Source organism: Pteronotus mesoamericanus, unplaced genomic scaffold, assembly GCF_021234165.1.
Source record: "Pteronotus mesoamericanus isolate MK-2021 breed Mesoamerican mustached bat unplaced genomic scaffold, CSHL_Meso_final contig_101, whole genome shotgun sequence".
Lineage (NCBI taxonomy): Eukaryota > Metazoa > Chordata > Mammalia > Chiroptera > Mormoopidae > Pteronotus > Pteronotus mesoamericanus.
The window spans coordinates 25669311-25685175 of record NW_026555001.1 but is presented as its reverse complement, the minus strand read 5'-3'; the positions used below and the strand labels follow the sequence as shown (position 1 = coordinate 25685175).

Sequence of the window (15865 nt, the reverse complement as noted above, 5' to 3'; positions counted from 1 at the left end):
CTCCTAGCAAACAGCATAAGGCGGTTCCTCTGGATAGAGACCGACCTGAACGTGTCACCTTGCTTTGGAAGAACGGTCCTGCGGATGGGGGATGTGTGCCTTCCAGACACAGTGGTGTGCCCCCCGGAGCCCGCAGACTCAGTAGGAGTTCCGCTCCAAGCATCCTCCCTGTGCGCACGTGAAATAACTCATTCCCTACTCTTAGTTTGTCATGGTCCCTTGTTTCTCCCCCCCCGCCGCAGACCTCCAAGAAGAGTCTGATTGGCGCTATGTCCAGCTTGGCGACCCCTGGCCGGACCTGGAGCTCTTCACGAAGCTGCCTTTTGACTACGTCATCCATGACCCCAAGTACGAAGATGCCAGCCTGATCTGTTCCCACCATCAGAGCGTGAAGAGCGAAGGTCAGGCTTTTGATGTCTTCCCGAGTCCGCAGGGGCAGCCGCTTACGGGAATAAGCCGAGCTGTGTTAGTGATGAGCTTAGTAACGATCCAGTGGAGATGAGTTAATCAGCAGTGCCCAGAGCTGAGGTTGGCATCTCCCTGGACAAGGGAGAGCTCTTCGCGAGACCCAGGAAGGCTTACTGCTCAGGGAGCCTGACAGCAGTAAGGACACCCTTGCTGTTTGTCTCGGTCAGGATGTTCTGAAGATCCTGGCTCATAGAGGATGAAAGATACGCATCTCCGTGAATTTGGATTGTGCTAACAAAATGCTCGTATCTCCCTCTCCTCCCTCAGTCTCTTGTTTTCTCCCTCCTCCTCCAGGGACCGCTGCCTGTCACAGCATTATGACCCGGCAGTGTTTCAGGGTCGCCCCCAGCAAACAGAGTGGCCACTGTGATTATAAGCGCTGATAATTCGGCAGACTCGGTGTGCGAGGAGAATACGCACCAATGTCCGTTTCAAACCGATACTTTAACCCCCGTGTTCTCAGGACAGACCGCTGTCCCTGCGGGGTCCTTCACATAGGCCCGTCTCTAGTGAAAGTTCAGTGCCGAACTCTGAATCCTGTTTAGTCATTTGGAAAATATGGGGACAATTCTCCTGCATGACAAGTATTTGTGGGTCACATCGGCACTGTTTCCACTGTTGTGCAGTGAGTCCTGAATATACATTGATGAAACTTCCGCAGGCTCGTGAGTAAGATGATGCATGAACAGTCTGTCAGTTCATCCCACGGAGACTGTCGTTTGGGATCCGCGGGGTCCCCTCAGGGCCTGGACAGGCTAGCGGCAGCCCCTGAGTCCCTCAAGCCCCGCGATAGGGCTTCAGTGCGCTGCCGCGGGAGCGGACAGGAGGGAGTGGCCATTCTGCCCCTGCTGCTCTGTAACGCAGACTTCCCTGCAGGCAGAGGGACGCCCAGGAAGCCGGAGGACCTGTACGTGCGGCGTCAGACGGCGCGCATGCGGCTGTCCAAGTACGCGGCCTACAACACCTACCACCACTGCGAGCAGTGCCACCAGTACATGGGCTTCCACCCCCGCTACCAGGTAGGCCGCTGGCGCCGGGGGCCATGTGGGGTTCACCGTGGCTGGTGCCCTGGTTTCCCTCTGGAGTGGGAGGTGGAAAGTTCTGGAAGCCCTTGCTTCCTGGTCCACTCGCATCCTCACGTCCCTTCAGTCATCTGTGGAATCACTGCCGACCCGCTAGAGCCGCGTTCCTCCAGGGTCACACGTTTCTGAGCAGGACGGGACGCTGACCGCAGACATCTGACTGTCTGCACGTGCTCGCAGTTCCAGGACGGCGCGCTGCAGACGCTCCCCGAGCGCTTCCTGGTGGGCTGGCCAAAAAGTCCGTTTAGCTTTTTCCATAAAATAAAAGACACGTTTTTCATTGTCACCAATAACTGTATTGATTTGGAGGATGTCGGCGATCTCCCGCTATTGGCTTCTAGTGGGGAGAGGCCAGGGGTGCTGCTCAGCATCTTCCACCGCATCAGGCAGCCCCAGAGTAGAGAATTATTTGGCCAGAATGTCCCTAGTACCAAGAAACTTTGCAGACCACTTTTGACACATTCAGTCAGTCACAGTGCCTTCTCCATACACAGCACAAATCTTCTTTTGCATTTCAGCTGCACTTTTACTTTTCTTGAAATAATAAAGCATAATATCCCAAAAGTGTTGCGTATCTTCTCCCATCATCCATGTTAAAATGGCTGCACAAAAGTTTACCAATTTTGATGTTTTTCTTCAATGCATGCTGATGTGACAGCTGTCACAATACAACCTAACAAAATTGTTTCGACTGAAGTTAAGAGACAACTAAGTGCTACTAGAGCTGTCATTCGGAAAAAACATAATGGACTTCTTGGCCAACCCAAAATATACCAGATGCACATGCAGAGGTGAATCGACTGTTTCCATACACATGACTCATGGCGTAGGGATGGAGAGACGTGCGTAAGCAAAACTTCAGAGCCCTGTGAAGCCCGCAAGAGCAGTATGGTTGAAGCATAGAACCAATGTAGATAAAGAGAGGAGTGAGCACTTATTGAGCACCTGCTGTGCACCAGGCAATCTGCTAAGCACTTTCATACCTCAGTACTTCCCAACCCGTGTACGTGGTAGAAAATGTCATTTGCCCTGGATGCTGTCCCAGGCCCTGGCTGGTCCCCTGAACCGGTCTGCGTTCACGCCACACCTGTAATCCATTCAGGGTGCACTGATGAGGAAACTGCCCTGCCTAGTTTTATTTGTCACCAAAACCCCATGAGGCAGTAGGGGTTTTCGTCACTGTGACTGCAGAAATTGTCCCCAGGGAATTCAGGGAGGGAGCATGGCAGAGAGGGGAGGCTGGGGGCCCACAGCTGAGGGGAGTTGCAGGGAGCCCCCAGGAGTGCTGCGGGGCACGCACCTGAACCTCTGCTCTATCTGCTCCCTCCCTCGTCTCCCAAGGCTCCCGGGACCTTTTTGTGACATTTCCTCAGCTGCGTCTCTCTGTGCTCCCTCCCCAAGTCCAAGTCAAGCTTCCCCTCCTCTGCTCCCGAAGGGTCCTGTGGCTCCTGAGGAGCCACAGGGGGAGCCCAGAGCGCGTGTGTCCTGTCCCCTGTCCGCCCTCCCCGGGCCTGCCACTCGGGGAGTGCACAGCGCATGGTGGCCGGCAGGGCCAGGGCGCCTGGCCCGAGGCCCCGCTGTGGCCCCTGAGCCCGGCCTGCAGGAGTGTCTGCGGCTCAGGCGGAGCCGGCCGCGAGGTGGCGCCAGAGAGCAGTGGGCACGGACCCGTCTGAGGGGGGCGGGCCCCTTCGACCAAGTGACTCGAGGGGAAGCTAGGCCTGGGGACAGGAGTGAGCCCCAGACCTCTGAAGCGGGCCTCTGCCTCCGTGCCATGGGGCTCACCACAGTGCCTGCTTCATAGGACTGGTCATAACAAAGGGGACAGAGGGCGCTGGGGGAAGTGAGGGAGGAGGATGCAGGTGTGTTCAATTCTTGTTTTAGTAACACGCTGCTACACGTGTGGCTACTTAGGATGGAAAAATACTTTCATTAGAATTGAAAATGCAGCCTAGCCAACGGAGCGCTCTGGGTCAAACCCCAGAGTGGTTGGCGCTGGAAGTGGTGTCCCCAGTGACGTGCGCTCAGGGTTAGCGGCGGGGTCAGGCTTCAGCCGAGCGTGGGTGGCCTCCAGCGGCAAGGCCTGGGTGTCCTGAGGGCTTCTCGTGCTGCGGGGCTCAGGGGGCAAGGACCCGCGTGGGGTCTTCCAGGAAGTCACGCCGGATGCTGATGACAAGCTCTGTCCTTTCCCCCTCGCACCTCAGCTCTATGAGTCCACCCTGCACGCCTTTGCCTTCTCTTACTCCATGCTAGGAGAGGAAATCCAACTCCATTTCATCATCCCCAAGTCCAAGGAGCACCACTTCGTCTTCAGCCAACCCGGAGGCCAGCTGGAGAGCATGCGGCTGCCCCTCGTCACGGACAAGGTACTGGCTCCGAGTCCGGCGGGTGAAGGCAGAGTGGCTCCAAGTGACCGCTGGGCTGGAGCTCTAGAGGCTGGAGTTGCCCGAAGGGTCGGGGCAGGTGGGGCAGGATGGAGAGACCCACGTGCTGACGGAACTTGGAGGAGGCCGGGGACACAGGGCTTTGGGGTCTCTCAGCATTTACTAGCTGTGTTATTTGAACTTCACACTCAGTGTCCCTGAGCCTCAGCTTCCTCGTCCGTGAACCCCGGGCAGGCAGCCTGTGCCGAGGATTGTTGCACGGTGCCTGGAAGAGAAGGGCGGGGCAACGTGCCCCCGGAACGCGCTCTGCTGGGGACGTGCCGACGGGCCGGGGTGGAGCGGTGTGGCCCCCCGGGCCCGGCCCCCAGCGCCGGCGGTCACTAGCTCACGGCCGGTCCTGGGGCGCCGTCTGCCCCGCCCTTCTGCCCCGCCCTTCTGCCCCCTGTATTATTCGGGAGCGAATCCCAGATGTCCTGTCACGCCACCTGAGTAGTGCAGTGTAGATCACTAATGGAGAATTTTCCTCTCTTGGGGAGATTGTTCTCTTTTTAAAAGTGTTTTTAAACAGTCTCTTTTCTGTATTTCTTCCCATTACCATTCATCTGCCTCATACCTACCCCCCGCAATCAGCACACGGTTGTCTGGTTGTCCGTGAGTCCTTTTTCCTTTTCGCTCAACCCCTCCCCCCACGCCCCTCCCCCCACTACCCTCCCCGTCCTCCTGCTCCCCACCTATGAGACTGTTCTTAATAATCTGTCACTTCTGTGACCACCTTGTTTCAGAGACACCCCTCCCGGGGACACGGGGTTGGGTGGCCCTGCCCTGCCAGTCTCAGCCCACCTGTGGCCTGTTAAGCGGCCTGGTCGCTGCGGACCTTGGAGGTGCTGCTGCTCCAGGCGGCCAGATGTCGCAGGGTTGAACCTGTCCTTTCAGGCTCTGTTATCAAGCCCTGAAAACGTCTGTAAAGCGCCCAAGAGACCTTTATAGTGCGGTGTCTCCTGCCCCACGGGCTGGGGCTGGGTGTCGCGCGGTCACTCACACTCCCTCCTCCACCGGTTTCAACCAGAACAGGCCGTGGGGCCAGAGGCATCACAGCCTTGGAGTGGGCTTAGGGCTGCCAGGCAGAGCAGAACCCAGCTCAGCCTGAGGAAGTCGCGCTGAGGGAAGGGTGAAGAGCACACCGTCTCGTCTCTCTTTTTTGCCTCCCTCCCTCCTTCTCTTTAGAACATTTTATTTTTAAAGATTGTATTTTCAGAGAGAAGGGAAGGGGAGGAGAAAGGGAAGGAGAGAAACACCTATGTGAGAAGGAAACATCGATGGCTTGCCCCTCTACACACTGCAGCTGGGGACCACACCCCCAGCCCACGCGTGTGTCCTGACTGGGAATTTGAACTGGTGCTCTCTTGCTTTGCAGGATGACACCCAACCAACTGAGCCACACTGGTCAGGGCCACATAGTTCCTTATATAAAAGATGTACATCTTGGGTGTATAAGTAGTCGGGCTACATTGAGTAGGTGATTGGAGAATTTAAGTCCTACAGAAATAACCTCTACTTTCCTATAGAAATAACACAAGATTGGATGCTCATATGAAAGGGTAATGAATGTGGGGTAATTGAAACCTGCCAGCCAGTTAGAGTTGCGTAACAAACTATTCCCAAATAAGCATTTATTTAGCTTCTGATTCAGGGGCTAGGAGACTGGGCTCGGTTCAGCTGGGTGGTCATCCTGGACTAGGCTGAGCTTCCTTGTGCCTGCAGTTAGCTCCCAGGTCGGCTGGGGTTAGGGTTAGGGTGCTCTCAGCGTCTCCGCTCTGCGTGGTCGGTCTCCTCCAGCGGGCTTGCCCAGGCTGGTTTCTGGGAGGGCTCGGGGAGAGGGCAGCAGGCTCGGAACTGGTACACCATCATTTTTACTGCGTTTTATCGGTAAAAGGCCAAGGCTAAGCTGGGTTCAAGGAGTCTGGGGATAGACATTTCAGAGAGGGGAATAATGTGACCGTCTTTGGAAACATTTTCCCTCCTTATGCCTCTACTTTCCAGAGTCACGAATATATAAAAAGTCCGACATTTACCCCAACAACTGGCCGCCATGAACACGGGCTCTTTAACCTGTACCACGCGATGGACGGAGCCAGCCACCTGCACGTGCTGGTTGTCAAGGAGTACGAGATGCCCATTTATAAAAAGTACTGGCCCAACCACATCATGCTGGTGCTCCCCAGTATCTTCAACAGCGCCGGAGTTGGTAGGCACCTTTCCGTGTCCTGCTTGGTCAAGTTTCTCAGAACGGTGACTTGAGAGAATGTTCTGGAGTTGACAGAGTTAAACATTTTTATATGCCTTTTGACTTTTAAAGCATTTTAATGTGAATATTCTTTTTACTCTGGTGTTTATATCATGGTCTCAAATCACATTAGGAAAACAAGGATAAGCAGACAAATGTACATGCACACCAGAGGCGTGTTTTGTCCCCTGGAATTTTCCCTCCCAAATCAACAGCTAATAACGAGTGGACAAGTGATACGAGCAAGAACCAACCGTTGGGCCCTGCTGGTCCTGGGGTGGGGCCTTGATGTACTGTCCCCACCTGGGGTCTCTGGTGTCACGCCCAGGGGGACAGCTGTCAGCAGCGACTTTGCCTGTTGCAGGCGCTGCCCACTTCCTGATCAAGGAGCTGTCCTACCACAACCTGGAGCTGGAGCGGACCCGGCAGGAGGAGCTCGGGATCAAGCCGCAGGACATCTGGCCCTTCATCGTGATTTCTGACGACTCCTGCGTGATGTGGAACGTGGTGGACGTCGATGGGGGCGGGGAGAGGAGCAGGTAAGGTGCCTCCCCAAGCCCACAAGTAAGACGGGGTGCAGGCGCTCTTTCCAGCGGGGATTTCTCGGCCACCTCGCAAGGAACACGGAGGGCACTCCCGTTAGGAAGCATGGCATGCAGGGGACAGAGGCCTGGATGTGGCGGACTCATGTTCCAGCCTTTGCTTGGAGCTTAAAAATTGTTTTAAAACTTTATTTTAGAGAGCGGGAAGGGAGGGGGAAAGAGGAGAGAGAAACATCGATTGGTTGCCTCTGACACGCAGCCTGACCAGGGGTCAAACCTGCAACCCACATGAGTCCTGACGAAAATCAGTCGGCAACCTTTTGGTTTCCAGGACACCGCCCAACCCACTGAGCCACAGCAGTTAGGACTGGAGTTTTAAATTTTTTAAAAATTGTATTGAAGTGTAACGCACATAGGAAATGATAGCATATATATTTAATATAAAATATATACCAAAAAAAATCATATGCAAAAATTGTCACAAACTGAACACACCCACTTCACCAACTCCCATGTGAAAAAAGGGACCCTCACCACCCCCGGGCACCCCCTCCAGTTGCCTTCCAGTCCCTCCCTCCCGCAGCCTAATTCCTCGTGCCTGCTTGTATTTTGACTTGCTGTGTGACCTGAACTCTTTTTGGCTTCTGGTTTTAAAGCGGCACTAATACCTGTGCCGGAGGTTTGTCGTGAGGACCAGCGAATCGGGGTGGTGTGCCCGGAGGTGGGCGGCGAGCCACGGGTGGGCGGCGGGCAGCACCATGTGGAAGGGGCTCCGTAGGTATAGTTGTATCTGAACGTCACTCGTGAAGCAGTTCCTTGTGATCTTGCGATTTCACTCTGGGTGTTTCAGCGTAGGGGCCTGCCTGATGATGTCTGCTTACGTTTGGCTTGTTTTCTTCAGAGCCATCATCAGGGTAGTTCACCTCCTTGGTGTTAGTGAGGACCTTACGTAGCAACCACCTTCAGTCGCTGTTCTAGAAGAAGTGAGTTCTGTGTGACGGAGCGGCAGGTGATAGAGGAGAGCGACCTGCTTTGCTTTCTCGCTGTCGCTCTCCAAGGGCAGGGGCGTGGCCGAGGGCCGAGATGGGAAGAGATCCGAGCTTTCCTTCTGCCTTCCCGAGTTTTGTTCCCAAACAGCGCTGAGAGTCCGAGGGTGTCACATCAAGCAAGGGACTTACAGAGTTTTACCTCAAGCCCCTTCGGCAGGGAAAGGAAGCTGAGGTCCAGAAAGTCTGGGCAACTTGCTTGGGCCCTTGCGGACCCAATTCTTGTCCCCGACTTGCAGCCCTGGGCTCCCCTTCCTTGGTCATTGGTGTCGCTCCCTGTCCCACCAGACCTGGGACGCCATCCTGTGGGGCTGCCCCCGTCCCTGCCTTCTCACTTGGAATTCGCAGTGGAAAACCATGCTCCTTCCCACCACTGTACCTCAGGTCCGCACGACCGGAAGGGTGAGGGCTGTGGCGACAGCTGCTCGCATCCAGGCTGTGTGGAGCGCCAGGGTGCACGTTACTGGTAGCCTCTTCCCTCATCAGGGAAATGGGTGGGCGTGGCTGCCTATGTCTTGGGGCTGCTGTGAGGACAGGTGCTAATAAACGCCAGGTGCTCGGCCTGGCCCTCGGCCGAGGTCGTGACGTCTTCTCCCGGCACCAGCCGCGCCCGGTATGCGAGGGCCGGCCGGAGGGCAGTGTCCTGGCTGGCCCGGTCCAGAGGGCCCGGCTCTCGTTTGCACGTCAGCCTAGGGACGTCAATCTCCCTCCTTCGAGCAGAGAGTTCTCCTGGTCGGAAAGGAACGTCTCTTTGAAGTACATCATGCAGCACATCGAGGCGGCCCCCAACATCACCCACTACGCCCTGATCGGCATGCGGAAGTGGTCCAGCAAGACCGGGAGCCGGGAGGTGCGCGAGCCCTTCTCCCGCTGCCACGTGCACGACTTCATCATTCTGAATGTGGACTTGACCCAGAACGTCCAGTACAACCAGAACCGGTGAGCCTCCTGCCCTGGGGCGGCCGCCAGCACGGCCCCCGGCCCCCGGCCCCCGGCCCCCAGGGAGGGGCGGCTTCCTCTGCCCTGCGGGGCCACGGGAGCCGGAGACGCCCGCCTGTGGCATTGGCCAGGCCCCTGGTTGCAGCTTTAACTCCCTCCCAACGTCCCTTCCTCCTCCTCTCCTCCTCTCTGTATTTTTGTTGTATAATTTTGTGGAGGGGAGATTTGCATAACATCATGCATCTTCCTCCATGGATTCACAAGGTACCTTAGCAACTTGGATTGTACTACATGTTTTGCTTTTTTGGCTTCCTCTCAGAGGATGTAGCTTTCCGGGAGCATTAGCACGGAAGGAAACTCTCATCTCCGTGCGTCCCTTTCTACGCACTGAGCCGCAGCAGTGCTCACATCTCAAGCATAACCCCGTCGCCGACGCTCACCAAAGTGCCCCTGTGCCCGGCGGCGGCCCACCCCCGAGACGGCCCACGTAGGAGCGTCGGTTTTGGAGCCAGACCGACCTGCTGGGAATCTGGGTGCTCTTGACTTCCCCGGCTTTGCAGTTGAGCCTTGTTATCTTCAGCTGTAGAAAGTGGCTAGCCTTTTTTTTTTAGCCTTGGGAAGTTTGCTCTTTCTCTTTAACAAGTAGCTGAGAGGGTGTCTGTAACGTCCTCACACTGTGCCCGTGTGGCCGGCAGACGGCGGCCCTTCTGCCGTGGACGCTGTAGGATTGCCTTCCCAGGCTGCGCGTTACAGCTTGTACTGTTCTCCCGCCTGCTCTGCCTCTGTGCCTCCTGGACGAGGGCCTGCAGGGCAGGAGGACGCCTCCCTGGCCCCGAGCCTGGGGCAGGTCGGGGCGTGAGCAGCGTCCGGTCCGATCCGTCCCCTCCCCCGGTCCTGAGCAGGTTCCTGTGTGACGACGTGGACTTCAACCTGCGGGTGCACAGTGCCGGCCTGCTGCTCTGCCGGTTCAACCGCTTCAGCGTGATGAAGAAGCAGATCGCTGTGGGTGGGCGCCGGTCCTTCCACATCACCTCCAAGGTGAGTGGGCCGAGAGCCCTGCCGGCCCTGCTGCCGGGGTGCCCCTCGTGGTGTGGAGGCTGAGGGGGGCCCCGCAGGGGGCCATGTGGTCGCCGTCAAGTCTGTGGGGTGGGCATGCCCACTGGGCAGTGTTAGCAAAGGCCACCAGCTGCGCCTGCCCAGTGGTTCAGGCCCATCCGAACTGCACAGCACCAGCGGGCCGGCTTGGCAGCTGTGCCATCGTCTACGAGCCAGCCCCCGGGTGGGGAGGGACAGGACCCAGCCATGTCGGTGTGGCCAGGCGGGCCTGGGCACTGCAGTGTGGCGTCACGGCACGCTCCGAGCTCCGCATCCTGCGGGAAGGCACCTGGAGCTGGCACGTCCCTGCCCAAAGGTCCCCGCGTCAGGGGCAGAGCCCCGCGCTCAGCTCTTCCTCCGTCCACCTCGAATCCTGCCTTGATGACATCGGCTCTGACACCAGCTGCCCCTTCCAGCCTCTGTCCTTCCCGGTCTCCGCAGCTATGCGGCAGCTGCCTCCCGTCCCTGACCTGGGCCCATCCGGATTTAGACTCCAGGTCCATCCCTCCACCCCGCTCCCGCCCATGCCCCCTGACCAGCAGGGGTGAAAGTCCCCCTCACTCCTACCGACTAGCAAGACACGTGAAAGGCCTGCCCTTCCAGAAGAACGTGGAGTCCTTTCGGGTCCTCCCCGCCCCAACTGCAGAGTCGTCTTACTGCAGCTGTGGTAGATTTGCAGCTTAATTTGGGGAGATTTCAGACCTTTACCATATTAAGGACCACTCATGAGTTTTCTCGTTTTCCATGCGCCATCTGTTACGGACTTTAGATGTCAACACAGTGTCTTGTCCACATCAAATGAAGCGATCTCATGGGTGGAAACCGTGCAGGTCAATCTACAAAAAACTATATAATTGCACGAACCCATAAAGCATTGCCGTTACATTGTATTTTGGTCATTCGACCCTGGCGTATGTCTTAGAGATTTTCTATGCGGTACGCAATGTATTAAGTCTTCCTACCAAGAAACCCGGTGCACTTTAAAAATAATTTTAGTTCCCTCAGTATAATTTAACTCTCTGGTATTTTATCTTTATTCCTATTTTGAGCATAATCTCATTTTTCCCTTAGATTTAATTGCACAGCCGACTGTGGAGAGGACCGCTAGTAACGTCCTATACCACCTTGTCTGAATGAGAGAACACGTTTTTATTTATCCGCTCAGTGAAGGTTGGCTGGGCTCCCGGCCCCTTTGCTCAGGGGCGCCCGGAGCCAGGGTGAAGTAAATACGGGGTGCAGTGCCGTCGCGATAAGCAGCCCAAGGGTGGCGTGTGTGTCCCAGGACACCTGACCTGGCCGGTAGCGGGGGTGGGCAGCCTGCGTGGGTGTCCCAGAGGAAGTGACGTTAAGGCAGGGCCCAGAGGGTGAGAAGCGTGCTGTGTCCAGTTTCTGTGAGGAGACCCTGCGGGGCGATGCTGAGGGGTCGGAGCGAGGAGGTCGGCACAGAGGAAGCGGTCAGGGCCAGCAAGGGGAGGGGCGGGGATGAGCTGGAGAAGTCGGCAGGATCTTGTCAGCCGTGGGAACATTCTAGACATTTCTCTGGGAGTAATGACAAGTCACGGTAGGGAGTCCTGCGGAGGATTTGCTCTGCTCTCGTGCCCACGGTCTCTCAGGCAGGGAAAGTGTGTTGGCGATGGTGGAGGAAGAGACTGAGGGCTCGACCGGCGGGGGGCTTGAGGGGGGGAGTCAGTGCAGAGGGAGGGCAGTGGGAGTGGGTGGGACCTGGGGCGTCAGGGAGGCTGGCCATGCCCCGGGGTTTGCATCCCAGGATTCGGGGAAGCCAACTTGCTGCAAGGAAAGATCGTCTACAGTTTTTACCCATCACACTGATGAGCTTTCACATGCCCCCCTTCGGTGAAGCCCAGTTCTTCACAGAGAACCTCACTGTCGACGCAGGCGTTCTCCGCTCACTGCACCACCCCGAGACGCAGTCCCCCGAGATGGGGCCCCCGCCTGGGCGGCTCGGGGGGCTGAGGCGTCTGGCGCCGTCCTTCCCCCGCAGGTGCCGGACAGCCCCGCGGCCGTGGTGCCCGCCCAGTACATCTGCGCCCCGGACAGCAAGCACGCGTTCCTGGCCGCCCCTGCACAGCTGCTGCTGGAGAAGTTCCTGCAGCACCACAGCCGCCGCTTCTTCCCGCTCTCCCTGCAGAACCGCGGCCACCCCGTGCTCTCAGTCGACTGCTACCTGAACCTGGGACCGCAGGTAACTTCCAGGAGGGGCCCTGTCGGAGCCTAGACCCGAGAAGTGCCTCAGACGAGGGCACGAGACTCTAGGGCTCGAAGTGCCGCCAACCGGCTTCGTCTCCGGTATCGACCCCACGTCGCAGCTGATAAAATAAAGGCTGAGAGACTTCAAGTGGTTTGTGCCAATGTAGGAAGTTAGGAATCAAACCCAGTCCTCATGCCAAAGCATTTCTGATTCTCAAGTGAGTTAATGAACAGATAAATCAGGATAGATCTCTTGGGATTTGTTTTTAGGATCTAGATTTTGGAGGTAACACAAAGATACTGTTCCTGGCCCCCCCCCAAGCCCTGCAGCCTGGCCAGACGGTTAGCGTGTCGGAGGCAGAGCCCTCGCGCACAGCTGCCGAGCGGTCTCGAGAGCGATGTTCCTCTCTCGGCCCCGTCTCCAGATCTCTGTGTGCTACGTGAGCTCCAGGCCCCACTCCCTGAACGTCAGCTGCTCCGACTTCAGGTTCAGCGGGCTCCTGCTCTACCTCTGCGACTCCTTCGTGGGAGCCAGCTTCCTGAAAAAGTTTCATTTCCTGAAAGGTGACTTCCCGGCCTCCAATCCCTGGGCCTCAACGCGAATGCGTGTTGTTACCTGGTGTCTCTGGGCGGCGGGGGGGGGGTCGGGGGGGGGACTTCTGGTCGTGGTCCTCATTGGCCAGCAGCTAAACTGAGGCTCAGAGAGGGAACGTAACTGCCAGGGAAGGACAGGAAGGCGGGGATGGGATTCCAGGGCGGCCCTTTCCCCGCAGCCCGTGTGGGTGGAGATGAGACACAGCCGTTGCATCGCCTGTGTGCCTTCCCAGCCCAGGTGCACAGCATCAGCGCCCAGTTGCCCATAGGTGCGGCTTCCTCCAGGAAGATGCGTTCTTCCTCCTGGTCTTGGGGTGCTACACGCTGCTGGACTTTTACTCTAATCTTTCTCCTTCTGGAGTTGTTTTCTTGCTAAAGTGGTTCAGAGTGACAAACATTCACTCTGTATGTCTTAAAAAAAAAAAAATCTCCAGTCCAGCTGGGGTCCCTCACTGATGTGCACGTTTCCTTGGTTGGTCTTGCCCCTGACCTTCTTGTCTAGCAGGTGTTTACTGAGCGCCACACGGCCTACAGCCGTGAGAAGTAGTAAGAGGCGTCTACTGCAGCCTCTTCCCTTGGGAGACATTTTCTCTAACAGGAGGGTAGGACACACAGGTAGGGAGTTCGGTAGGTAGTAGAGAGAGCGACGACCAGCAGAGTGAAGGAGGGAATGGACGTGTGGGCAGGAATGGTGTCTGGATTATGCCAGCACCCAGGAGGAGGGGAATTCACCTGGTTGGGCGGGTGGGGAGAGGTGTGAGCTGCGTCGGCCTGGTTGGGCGGCGGCCTTGGTGGGAGAAGAAGGTGGGGCTGGGCCCTGAGGTGGCTGGGTGGCTGGTTCACACCGGGAGCTGCAGCTGAGAAAGCTTGGTTAGTGGTCTCACTGAGTCTCTGTCCAGTTGTCGTCCTCTGTTCCCTTTGTCAACGTTTCTCCTGCCTCCATGTTGTTTCCCCTGCCAGCTGGCTCAGCTGAGGAAGCGTCCCAGAGGACAGAAGAGGCCACTGGGCATCTGGTCCTTCCCTTTCCAGCAGCATCGTCTGTCTGTTTCTTTCTTCTCTCTTTTCTCCCCTCCTCTCCCTTCTCCCTTCCTTTTCCTTCCTTCCAAGCAGAGTCCAGCCGGGAGGCTTCAGCTGGACAAACCCACTTGCTCACACTCCTTTGCCGTTGCCCGTGCAGGTGCCACCCTGTGCGTGATCTGCCAGGACCGGAACTCGCTCCGCCAGACCGTGGTCCGCCTGGAGCTGGAAGACCAGTGGCAGTTCCGGCTGCGTGACGAATTCCAGACCGCCAACGCCAAGGAAGACCGGCCGCTCTTTTTTCTGACGGGACGACACATCTGAGGGATGGAGACGCCCCAGCAGGTTTCCGGGAAGAGTGGAGCCTTTGGAACCCCATGCTGTCGAGGCTGAAGGAGGAGTTAGAAGCAGGGGGCGTTGGAACTGAAACGGGCCATAGAGCTTGTCCTGTGCAAGCCAGGGCACCGAGGCCCAGGAACAGAGGGTCCATGGGTGGCGAGCGGGAAATCAGACCCAACCTCCCGAGTCCTGGGCCAGCGACGTTGCCCTGGGCCAGGTCAGAGGCCATCTTGGCTGAGAACAAAGTTTTGCCTGCTGTCACATCTTCCATATGCTTCCATGGACACACCTGACTTTTCTCTTAGCTCTCAATCTCGGATCATTTTGTAGAGGCGCCAGTGCTTCGGGTGACGTGTGTGGTGTGAGCTCCGTAGGGTCCCCTGTCGTCGTCTACGAAGCGATGTTCCGGAAGTGCGTTTTAACCACAAAGGCTGCAGAGAAAAGCTACGTGCGTCACTGCATAAGAATTACATAATTACCTATAAGTTTGCTTTTTAAAAAGCTGGCCCCAAGGTATCAACTTTACTAAAGTAAAACAAATTGTTTTACTTCAGAGCAAATGCGATTCTATTAAAATAGCATAGGGTAAATACCCTACCTCTTAGAAAGTGCAGCAGTGAAAAGAAACTCTTTAAAAAGTTTCAGGTTAGAGTTGACCTTAAGAAACAATTTGCCTTACAAAGGAAAGGACCAAATGGCTTACTTGAAACAAACGTTGAAAACACAGTGCTAGATAACCAGCTTGGTAAGAACTAGACTTCTGACCATAATTTATTGAAGCTTGGTTTTCAGTTCCTTAAATAGCTTGCCTTTTCTTATGACTGCTTGTCCCTGACCAGGGAGGAAGGGCATGGGGGACAGAGCAGAGACAGCAGCAGGGGCATTCCTTGCGCCGCACTCTCTCCCTTGCCCGCCAGAAAGTTCTGTAGACCAGCCTTTCAGAGGCTGCCTCCAGGCGGGCCTGGTCTCGTGCATGCACTGATGGGCTCTTCCTGCAGCCGGAGCCGCAGCCGGTGGACCCACTGTCCCGCTGGGCAGGTGCGAAGGCCGAGATGCGGAGAGTGCCCTTCACCGAGGTGCCGGCTGGGAAGGGGGAAGACAGAAGTCACACCGCTGGGCACTGGGCTCGGGGTCCAGGTGCCCTCCCACACAGCACTGCCTGTGAAGTGGCCTGTAAGGGCAGGGAAAGTCTAATCCTCAAAAATGAATCCTCAGAATGTGTGTTGACGTCTCCGTCTTTGACGCTTTGAAGCACTCCCATGGATAACAGTTCCAGAAGAAACTATTTTTAAAGATGCTGCCAAAGAATTAATGTCAGTCTTTTCTCTGCTAAGAAAGATTTAGGTCAATGTTTATAAATCATCACTTTGTGTCATTATTCCTGTTTTGGAATAAAAACTTACCTTCTTTAGTTACATTTGTCTTTTGTAAATAGGCAGCTTTGTGGTGGTCTCTCCATTTTGTTAGTTAATTTAAACTTAAAAAAAATTAATACTCCTGTTCCAGCATTATAAATAAAACTTATAATGCACTATTTCTTTGGTGGATAGTAATTACATCATTCTGAGAGGAAGTCATAGAGCCAATGATTTCCAGGGCTACCTGCTGAAAAATTGAATGGCATGACAGAAAAGACAGTTTGGGAAAGGAAGTAAGACTAAATCCATACAAGTAGGGACATATTAACGTGGAAGAATCGCTGAAGGAGAAGACGACAATTGGAAGTGGAGGGAACTGCCACCCGGCAAAGTGTTTCTGGGGCGCTCTGAGCTTCACCGTGGCCGAAAACGCTGAAGACCTGGGCCCTTGTTCCGGGGAGGAGTGGGCAGTGGTGGGGTGGCGAGGCCCTTTGGCTCCCTGGCTGTCCCCG

The 15865-nt window shown here is 56.1% G+C and overlaps 1 protein-coding gene across 1 annotated transcript in view; it reads left to right on the top strand.

The window, feature by feature from the left end:
• The window catches only part of GREB1 (growth regulating estrogen receptor binding 1), a 71667-nt gene extending 56678 nt beyond the window's left edge, over positions 1-14989 (top strand). The window contains exons 24-33 of the mRNA XM_054566586.1: positions 243-401; positions 1345-1487; positions 3752-3913; positions 5972-6176; positions 6580-6754; positions 8524-8742; positions 9645-9780; positions 11840-12040; positions 12471-12609; positions 13817-14989. Coding sequence (XP_054422561.1) covers positions 243-401; positions 1345-1487; positions 3752-3913; positions 5972-6176; positions 6580-6754; positions 8524-8742; positions 9645-9780; positions 11840-12040; positions 12471-12609; positions 13817-13980 — 1703 coding nt within the window. The 3' untranslated portion in view covers positions 13981-14989. The remainder of the gene's footprint in view (positions 1-242; positions 402-1344; positions 1488-3751; positions 3914-5971; positions 6177-6579; positions 6755-8523; positions 8743-9644; positions 9781-11839; positions 12041-12470; positions 12610-13816) is intronic.
• The last annotated feature ends 876 nt before the right edge of the window (positions 14990-15865 follow it).